The sequence below is a fragment of the Dendrobates tinctorius genome, unplaced genomic scaffold, assembly GCF_039654945.1.
Source record: "Dendrobates tinctorius isolate UK_male_01 unplaced genomic scaffold, ASM3965494v1 ptg000086l, whole genome shotgun sequence".
Lineage (NCBI taxonomy): Eukaryota > Metazoa > Chordata > Amphibia > Anura > Dendrobatidae > Dendrobates > Dendrobates tinctorius.
The window spans coordinates 21,431,743-21,442,419 of record NW_027361754.1 but is presented as its reverse complement, the minus strand read 5'-3'; the positions used below and the strand labels follow the sequence as shown (position 1 = coordinate 21,442,419).

Below are 10,677 nucleotides of genomic sequence, written 5' to 3'. Positions count from 1 at the left end.
ATGAAATGTGTTCTCTCCAGACTTGTCCATCATAATAATATCAGTATCTCTTGTTTTCAGTTATACAGTAGTTTTCCTTTTTGGAAGTCTATATAACAGAGGCACATGGAAAACAGACCACTTAGTGCAGCATAATGGAGATTGTACTGTAAAATAAAGCAAATAGACACCCTAAGGGTCTTTGTTGGAACTCATCTCAGCTAAATGATCACAAACCACATCAAAGTTGACGTGGACTTTCATGTGGTCATAGATGGCATTCTTTGTTTTACTTCCTCTGAAGTGTGAAGAGATCTTTAAAAAAATCTTTCCTCATATAGGTGGCATCATTCATTTGCAGGATAATTACTCTGAGGATTTCTCCTATTTTTTAGTAAAGTAATAAAAAAAAATCATTTTTTTATTATTTTTTTATCTTTATTTTTTCTGTCTCTGTCTCAGCTCTCGATGGCACAATTCAGGACACTGACGTGGTGTTTCTTGACCGGGTACTTGGACTGGTCACTCCGACTCCACATTCGGCCATGCTGCTGTCCAGTCATTATCTGACTCCCGTTCCCGGTGAATACTTTGTACACAGTGAAACCGGAAAGGTGCTTCCAATTGCTGGAAATGTTGGATGTGATCCGGTCACCTCTCAACTGGTCTCAACTGTTGATTCAGTATCCAGTAAGGAAGTCGAATATACATTTATGTAGACTTCTACTACTCCCGGAATATGTCCTAGAGATGAAGGATGGTTCAGTGGATGGATGTAGGATGGTTCATAAATGGAGGCTGGTGGACGGAGAGATTGAATGGCTTGGTTCATTGATGGTGGATGGATGGTAATACATAGATGGCTGGATGCCCTAATTGTGGAGGGTTTTATAGATGCTTGGGTTATTGGAAGGTGGAAACCTACAGCAGATGAATAATTGCTCGTTGCCCAGCTCCATCTATTATCTGTAGTGTAGCCAGAAAACTTGGTTTGCAGACATCTGCTCCTTCCCATGATAGTAGGAATGAGGTGGGTAATAAGTATGTAACCGTGTCAGAGAATAGCTCAGGTAAATTATCTAGGTGCGCCATAAAAGATACAAAGCACTCTTGATCTTAGTTTATACTACAGCCTTTATATATATTATTAATATTTATTATTATAACGCCATTTATTCCATGGCGCTTTACATGTGAGGAGGGGTATACATAATACATACAAGTACAGTAATCTTAAACAATACAAGTCACGACTGGTACAGGATGAGAGAGGACCCTGCCCGCGAGGGCTCACACTCTACAACGGGATGGGTGAGGATACAGTAGGCGAGGGTAGAGATGGTCGTGCAGCGGTTTGGTGGATCAGTGGTTACTGCAAGTTGTAGGCTTGTCAGAAGAGGTAGGTCTTCAAGTTCTTTTTGAATGTTTCCATGGTAGATGAGAGTCTGATATGTTGTGGTAGAGAGTTCCAGAGTAGAGGGGATGCGCGGGAGAAATCTTGTATGCGATTGTGGGACGAGGAGATAAGAGAGGAGTACAGAAGGAGATCTTTTGAGGATCGGAGGTTTCGAGCAGGTAAGTACCGGGAGACTAGGTCACAGATGTACGGAGGACTCAGGTTGTGGATGGCTTTGTATGTCATGGTTAGGGTTTTGAACTGGAGTCTTTGGGTAATGGGGAGCCAGTGCAGGGAATGACAGAGGGGAGAGGCCGGGGAATAGCGGGGGGACAGGTGGATTAGTCGGGCAGCAGAGTTAAGAATAGATTGGAGGGGTGCGAGAGTGTTAGAAGGGAGGCCACAGAGCAGGAGGTTGCAGTAGTCAAGGCGGGAGATGATGAGGGCATGGACTAGGGTTTTTGCAGATTCTTGGTTGAGGAATGTACGGATCCGTGAAATATTTTTGAGTTGAAGTGGGCAGGAAGCGGAAAGGGCTTGGATATGTGGTTTGAAGGAGAGATCAGTGTCAAGGATAACCCCGAGGCAGCGAGCTTTTGGGACTGGAGAGAGTGGGCAGCCGTTTACTTTAATGGATAGGTCTGTTGGGGGGGTCACGTGAGATGGGCAAAAGAAGATTAATTCTGTTTTGTCCATATTAAGTTTTAGAAATCTAGCGGAGAAGAAGGATGAAATAGCAGACAGACATTGAGGGATTCTGTTTAGTAGGGAGGTGATATCTGGTCCAGAGATGTAGATCTGTGTGTCATCAGCATAGAGATGATACTGAACGCCATGAGATTCTATGAGCTGTCCGAGGCCGAAGATGTAAACGGAGAGGAGCAGGGGCCCTAGGACTGAACCTTGTGGGACTCCGACGGGTAGGGGGCGTGGTGAGGAGGTGGTGTGCGAATGGGAGACGCTGAATGTCCGGTCTGCTAGGTATGACGCAATCCAAGATAGGGCCAAGTCTGTGATACCAAGAGATGAGAGGGTCTGTAGTAATAGGGAATGGTCCACTGTGTCAAAGGCACAGGACAGGTCCAGGAGGAGGAGGACAGAGTAGTGTCGCTTGGCCTTGGCGGCTAGTAGGTCATTGGTGACCTTAGTTAGGGCAGTTTCAGTGGAGTGGTGTGGCCGGAAGCCGGATTGCAAGTGGTCAAGGAGGGAGCAAGAAGAGAGGTGGGAGGATAGTTCAAGATAGACGTGTTGTTCCAGTAGTTTTGAGGCATAGGGGAGAAGTGATATAGGGCGATAGCTAGATACAGAGGATGGGTCAAGAGAGGGCTTTTTGAGGATAGGTGTGATTGAGGCATGTTTAAAGCTTGAGGGGAAAACACCAGTTGTTAGTGATAGGTTGAAGAGATAGGTTAGGGTTGGGATGAAAACTGTGGTGAGGTTTGGGATGAAGTGGGATGGGATCTGGTCAAGTGCATATAGTACATGCATACAATAATGGCGCACATTTGTGCCATTTTGGTGCATGTCTGTAAAACATTCTAAAAAAAAATGCAATCAAATCCCATAATACCGATCCAAAAGTTCAAACCCCAGAGCAAACTTCAATTTTCGGACCTCACACCCAACCCCTGACCACATCAATATTTAGACCCCCAGACCCGGTCACATACAGGACCCCAATATTCAGATCACAGACAGGACCCTAAAATTTAGATACCGTGTCTCAAACCCTACATCACATATTCAAAGTTTATAGATCCCCAATCTCCCAAATTGCTCAATCCATAGCAAATGCCCCCATATTTAGACCCCATCAAAATTAAACCCTTTACCAGGACTTAAGACCAAACCCCAGACAAGATGCCAATATTCAGACCTCAGAAAGGACCCCAATATTCAATGCCTAGACCTCATAATTCAAGCACCGGATCAGACCTCAATGTTCAGATCCTGTCATACATATCCCATAACAAACTATTCTGAATTTAGGAATGACTCCAATTTTCAAATCTCAACCAATACCCCAGACCAAATACTAGAACTCCAAAATTCAGACTCCAATATTCATAACTCAAACTATTCTCCCAGACCCCAATATGCCATTCTGATCAGACTTTATGCCAAATCCACATTCCTCAGACCCCATAAATTAAGGCTACTTTCACACATCCGTTTTTTGCCATCAGGCGCGATCCGGCGTCGCGCCAGAGAGCCGGATCCGTCAAATGTAATGTAAAACAGGATGTGAAGGATCCGGTTTTCTGACGGATCACTCTTGTTCATCCGCCCAAAAACCGGATCCGTTTCATCCGTTTCATCCGTTTTTCCATCTGCTTTTCGACGGATTACGACGGATCCGGTTTTTAAAAACACCTCTTGGGGGCTTCCAAACGGGATTGGCTACTGAAAACCTATATATACCGTGTTCCTACAGCCCATCTTTGACAGGTTTTAGAGGAGAAAGTGCAGGTTGGAGAGAAGAGCAAGTGACTGGCGAAGATGGATGTTGTGATAGGAAACATTTTGAAGAATTTGGTGGATTTTACAGCGGAGGCGAATCGTGTGAGGGTGATTGTTCTGGAGAAAGAGAGAGTGAGACAGCAGCGCATCATGCATCAGCAACGTCGACGCCGTTTGTGGATCCACCCCATCACAGCCAAGAGAATGACGCGTGGGGTGTATTCTACACTCTGCATGGACCTTAGACAAAACCCGGAGAAATTTTTTGCATATGTTCGGATGAAAATGGAGAATTTTGATTACTTGGTGGAGCGCATTGCACACCTCATAAGAAGATCAGACACCTATTGCCGCTTCTCCATTTCACCGACAGAGCATCTGATGGTGACTCTAAGGTAAGCCACATTTATTGGATCTGCTCGCTTCAGAGCACACTTTCACTGGAATCTTGTTGGTGGTAGTATGTATCTCCAAGTGTTATAGCTGAGTTGTGTTATGCAATGCTGTGATTTTGAACTAATTTTTCTTTTTTTAATTCCCCACAAATTCCTTGCAACTGGAGAATCCCTTTCGTCACTCCATTTCCAGTACAGACTTGGGATTTCCACCATATCTGGAATTTTGAAGTACACATGCCGTGCACTGTGGGACTCTTTAGTTGATGAGTTTGTACCAGAGCCCATAAGAGAGAGGTGGATTGAAATTGCTGACAAGTTTCTACAGATATGTCAGTTTCCAAATTGCTTGGGCGCTGTGGACGGGAAACATATCCCCATTGTAAAGCCAGCAGGATCGGGATCGGAATATTTCAATTACAAGAAATATTTTTCCATTGTCCTCATGGCCATCGTACAAATACAAATTTATTGCTGTTGATATTGGGGCCTATGGCCGCTCCAATGCCTCTCAAGTTTTCAAACTGTCTGCCATGGGCCGTAGACTGTATGGAAACACTTTCCAGTTCCCACCCCCTAGACCGCTGCCGCAAACATCTGGGCCACCTATGCCTTTTGTCTGTGTAGGGGACGAAGCCTTCCAGCTGTCAGAACACCTTTTGAAACCGTACTCTAGCAGAGGATTGACAACAGCAAAACGCATTTTCAATTACCGCCTCACAAGAGCAAGAAGAATGGTGGAATGCGCCTTTGGTATTCTGACAGCCAAATGGCGTGTCCTATTCACTGCGATCAACTTCAAGACTGAAACTGTGGAGGAGGTGATCAAAGCTTGCGTGGGCCTGCACAATTTTGTTATGTGCAAGGAACCCATTTCCATTGAGGACACCTCTGAAGAAACCAGCTTGCAAGATTACCAGAACATTACCACTAGAAGTTCTGTGACGGTGTCACGAATGAGGGACAATTTAGCACAATACTTTATGTCACCTCAAGGAAGAATACACTGGCAGGATGAGAGAGTTTGATACTTTTCTGCCCTTAATCAAAGTCGTGTACCTTCTGTACCAACAGTATACCTTTGCCAACCAAAGTTGTCTATCTTGTGGCTTAACAATTTTTACCTTTTGGCCACAGTTGTGTACCTGGTTGTGTTTTAGGCAAAGTATTTCACCTTTTAACAAAAGTTGTGTACATTATTAGGTAATCCCCAACAAGCTACACAACTTTGACTAAAAGGTGAAATACTTTGCCTAAAACACAGCCAGGGACACAACTGTGGCCAAAAGGTAAAATTTATTTACCTTTTACCCAAAGTTATGTACCTGGTTTAGTATAACCAATAATTTTTACCTTTTCTCTACTCAGTATTTTACCTTACGCTCTTGAATCTGGGCCTGAGCATCGAGGTCCTACCAACGGTCCACTACGAGCGAACAGATTTCCTCCAAGAGCCGTCGGGTCACAATAAGATCAGCATGGCGGCGGTCCCCCATATTCCATAGAGGCTCCCTTTCTCTGACCAGATCGATGACGAGGTCCACGTCAATCCCCCCCTCCTCACCGTCAGAGTCGGGAGCACGCTGTGAAGCCTGTTAAAGAAAAAGAGAAAAAAAATAAAATTAGCCTCCACGCTTAACAAATGTAAAAAAAAGGAAAAAAAAACCTTAAAAAAATATATTATACTTACACGATGGTGACCGCCGCGTCGCTGACGCCAACGACCCTGGGAGGCACTGTGAGGACCTCTTCGTCGAGCACCAGATTGGGAAGACTAGAATAGAAAAAAAAATAAGTTATGTGCTTGGGTGTAGGCATATCTGTTGTTTGCTGTGTGATGTCTGCACTAAATTGTTTTCTATGTGTTGTGTGTAGTGTGATGTTGTGTTTCTCCTATTGATGCAGGAAACTTACTAATTGTGAGCCCACTCCAGGCATCTATCCACCCCTTCGTTGTTCTTCTTCTGGGAGATCCTCTTCAGCTTGTGATTCCTGTTTTGAAAAAAAAAAGCCAATGAATAGACGTATATTCCAGAGATGATGGATTTTGGAAATAAAAACTTACCGTTAAACGCTGACGATGCGAGGGAGGGCTCCCAGAAGAAGATGTGGTGTCCTCCTGCTGGGCAGACTCCGTTCCTGTTGCTGGTGCTGCTGCTGCTGGTGCTGCTGCTTCTATAGGGCAGCTTCTGCTGGTGAATAAAGAGAAACAAAGGGCCAATGAATATATAGATATTCCATAGCCCTAGTTTTGAGGAATGGGGGATGTAATAATTACCGTCTGTCGTCTGCTGGTGGACTCCCCTCCGCCTGTTCAACAAGGTCCCTTGGCTCCATTTGGGGTGGTGCTGGTGGTGCAGTACTCTCCTGCCTTCTCCTGCGGCTGGCTCCTCTCTTGGGTGGCATATTGGCTGTGGCTGAGGGTCCCACTGTCATGGCTTCATATATGTTTGCTGTGGGTAGGGCTATTGAGCATGCTCAGACCAAAAAAAACGGATCCGGATTTGGCCGGAGACGGCGGATTGCGACGCTCATAGACTTTCATTGTGTGAAAAAGCCAGAAGCGCTGGATCCGGCGGTTCTGGCTTTTTCACCGGAGACAAAAAACGTTACAGTTGCCGTTTTTTCCAGACGCCGGATGGAGACAGATTGCTGGATCCGGTCAAAACCGGAACAACTGCATGGCCATCCGGCGCTAATACAAGTCAATGGGGGAAAACCGGATCCGGCATTGCATTTCGCCGGATCCGGTTTTACTAAAAATAGCCGGATCGCGCCTGACGGCGAAAAACGGATGTGTGAAAGAGGTCTAATACAGAACCCTACACTAATATTTGGACCTCAGAGCATACCCCATCCAGATGCCAATATTCAGACTTCAGACCAGACTCCATAATTCAGACGTTCAGAACTATCCAATTATGCTCCTCTCCTTCCTCCAGGCCAGGCTGGTCTATGATGCCGCCAAACATGTCTTTCTGATGTCAACCAGTGCGAGGATTGAGCGGGCTAGCATTCAAAATCAAAGAGAAACCCTGGCCTGCAGAGGATGAGCTGGAAGCGAGGAAATATGAGCAATTAATATCTGCCTTTACATAATACCATAATTCAGCAGGATATGGCTAATTTAGATTAAAAAAATGCCTCTTCCTCAGCCTTATTTTTGTTTTTTTGAGGACAGAGGACAAATATGTCCGATAATAATGACACTTTACTTAATTTATACTGTAGAAAAAAAATTCCTAACCGTAGAAAACTTTTCAAAGTGTTGTCACAAGTGTTTACAGTAGCAAATTGTAAGGATTCTGCAAGGTTAGACATTCATGAGACCTGCTGTATATCTTCTTTTATTTTAGGAAATATTTGGAAGTCAGAAGTACCTATTTTACCATATATCCCATACCCAATAGATCCAAGCACAGGTTTACCGGTAGATTGTAAATTCACTGATTTACATGAAGCTTCATGTGGAAACTATGCTACAATGGTGGATCCAGTATCGGGTTTGGAGGTTCCAATTCTAGCAGTGACGAGACATCCAAAGACGCAGCAATGGCTGGCTCTAGGAGGCACATACATCCATCCACTGACCAACCTACTGTCACCTATAGAGATTGGAGGTCCTATGATTGGGGCTCGAGGGAAAATATTTCCAATTTTAGGCATCGGGCTGGAGAGAAGTACAGGTATGTTCTCAATGTGTGGATAAACCAACTTAAAAGTGTTATGAACTGGCAAAAACTTATGCCAGACTTCATAGTAGTGTGATTACCGACCTGTGTGTATGGAGAAAATGTGTAATATATTTTTTGGTCTATTCTTACATTTAATATATATTTGGGTTTTTTTTGTCTACTCTTACATTTACTGTATGTGTAATATATTTTTGGGGGGTTTGGTCTACTCTTACATTTATGTATAATATATATTTTTTGTTTTTGTTTTTTTGTCTACTCTTACATTTATAATTAATATATACTGTATATTTTGTTTTTTTTGTCTACTCTTACATCTATGTTTAATATAGTTTTTTGGGGGGTGGGTTATTCTTAAATTTATGTGTAATATACTGTATATTTTTTGGTGGGGTTTCTTGATCTTCCCTTCCATTTATGTGTAATATGTATATATATATATATATATATATATATATTTATTACTTTTATATTTATATATAATATATAGTTTTTCATCTCCTCTTACATTTATGTTTAATATATACTTTTTATTTCAAACATATTATTTGACCCAAAAGGTCATCAAAAAAGCTCTGGGGCGATACAATAATTTTTTTTTTCAATTTTACAGTTTTTCACTATGACAGACATGCATAGATGTTAAAACTACAGGAAAAACAGCCACCTGCCATGATACAAGTCACCGGCCTAGCTGATCTGGGTCTACTAAGACCTAGAAGCACTGCTACACCCAGCAATCATGTAAATGGCAGGTCCAATAGGAATTGCAGCATTCCCTATAGGTAGGATGAAAAAAGAAAAGACAGAAGCGAGAAGTCGGGGGAATCAATCTGCATCATTGTAGTTTTAGGATTTGCACCATCCACTGTGTAGGTGGTCATACAGGGGTTAAAGGTAAAGTAGGTGGTCGGTAAGGGGTTAAAGTTAAAATATATTTTATGCTTAGATACATGTAATATAATGCAATAAGTAAAGTTTTATATAACCACAGGTCTAGATTTGTAATTTGTTTATCTTCATCTCTTCGCTTTATCTACTCCTAGGAGATGTGATTCTACTTGGAGGAGTAATGTCTTCTTCAGGATCCATATTAGTTTTGGGGGAGATGTTCTCTGAGCCGTTGAGTGGGAAGAAAGTTAGGATTCAGGGGGCAGTTCTCCACCAGGATAAAGTGGTGCCTCATGCTGGGGGCCTCCAGACTTTCCTAGATACAAACCTAATGATGGCCCAGATCACAGTCATTGACGCCATGAAGGCTCACAGGGACCTGCTCTCAGAAGAGCTGCCTCTCGTAAAGGATGATTTTGAGCATGCGCATAATGCTCTAACCGAAGCAATGGAGACCATGGAGAAAGCATTTACCATAAGGAATCAGTATGTTATGGCGAGGATGCACAATGTTACTAGTCAGCACAAACTGGCGGTAGACATCAAGTGTTACGGGGGAAATTTAGGTAAGTCATTGAGTGGTCAGCTACCTGACCCTGATTTTACATTGACCTACAATTGCACATTTTTTTCTATTGACTGTTTTTCCCTTCTTGGACTTTTTGGGGGGGCACTTTAGGACCCCCACCTGTCTCAAAAAAGGGCTCTAGTCTTGAAACTACCATCCAACCTGGTGGAGAATGAGGGGTAGCCACTTCATCCTCTCCATTAATACTCTGCTAGTGGTCTCCTGACTAAGTGTGACTAGGGTTGGGGACCTCCATTTGGAAAAGAAGGTAAAACCAACATCTAACAGACTGGGGATATTCCACAAATGTCTAAAATGGGGATACCTCTTTTAAGTATCATTTAGCACCTAAACTTGCTTTGAAAAACTAGCCAGAACTCTATCAGATTTTGCACCCCCAAAAATTGGTGAACATGCCTTCTACCTTGTTTATTTTGTATCACTTAGCAATTATTAATTAGTATTTTACTTGATATTATCTCAGTTCTCATCATGATGGTTGATTATTTCCCATTCTCTGTGTCTCATTTATTAGGATTGATTAGGTACAATAAGACTGAGCTATGGATCCCTGCGGTACTTGGAATGGAGATCCCAGATCCTGGACCTTCAGACCTAATTGTTCCTGTACTCGGGGTTGAACATGATTTTATTAAGGGTCACTTAATACCACTGGCAGGAACAATGGAAGATGCTGAGGGCAGAGGTATGTGAACGTGACTGTGCACTAAAATATGGGAATTTTCTAGTGGAAACTGCTTCTTTGGGGAGATTTTGGAGCAGCTTTTCAATTCCTGCAGCAGTTTTGAAGTTTTTCAAGCGTTTTTTGAAGAGGTTTGTTATTTTTTTTTTCTTGAGTGTGTTTTTTTTTGCAGAGTTTTGATGGGTCACTGCCTTGCTTGGAGTGGATTCCCTCAGGAGCCATTTCAAAGAAGTGACCTGCACTTTTTTTTCTCCCACCCAGCATTTTACAGAGTCTGAAGCGGTAAAATAAAAAGAGATCAAAAGCTTTGAACATATGAACTGCAAAGAGGTTTTACAGTAGAAATGATTAGGAAAATTCTTTTGAGCATTTTCTAAGTAATTTTTCAGGCATTTTTTTCTAGCTAGTCAACTCTCATAAAGCTGATTACACCTCTTTTCTGGCATAAAACTGCTTAAAATGTCACAAAATTTTTATGCAACACTTAATTGCGCAAAATTTTTGCAACTTTTGCCATTTTTATAACAGTCGAATCAACTTTTTAAACAATGACCAATGTTTTGTCAGGAGAGACGTAGCCGAGCACTCCT

General features: G+C 42.6%; 1 protein-coding gene across 1 annotated transcript; it reads left to right on the top strand.

Moving 5' to 3' along the window:
- The first annotated feature begins 524 nt into the window (after positions 1-524).
- On the top strand, positions 525-10,267 carry LOC141098031 (uncharacterized). The gene is made up of 5 exons (XM_073585627.1): positions 525-669; positions 7,587-7,916; positions 8,972-9,382; positions 9,920-10,090; positions 10,260-10,267. Exons 1-5 carry the CDS (start codon positions 525-527, stop codon positions 10,265-10,267), a joined length of 1,065 nt encoding a protein of 354 aa, XP_073441728.1.
- Positions 10,268-10,677: the final 410 nt, after the last annotated feature.

What these genes read in the sequence shown, in the direction of transcription:
- LOC141098031 (XM_073585627.1), top strand. Translation starts at nt 525, where the DNA reads ATGCTGCTGTCCAGTCATTATCTGACTCCCGTTCCCGGTGAATACTTT. An exon ending in AACTGTTGATTCAGTATCCA is followed by an intron (nt 670 to 7,586) that starts GTAAGGAAGTCG and finishes CTTTTATTTTAG; the next exon opens with GAAATATTTGGAAGTCAGAA. An exon ending in GTGTTACGGGGGAAATTTAG is followed by an intron (nt 9,383 to 9,919) that starts GTAAGTCATTGA and finishes CTCATTTATTAG; the next exon opens with GATTGATTAGGTACAATAAG.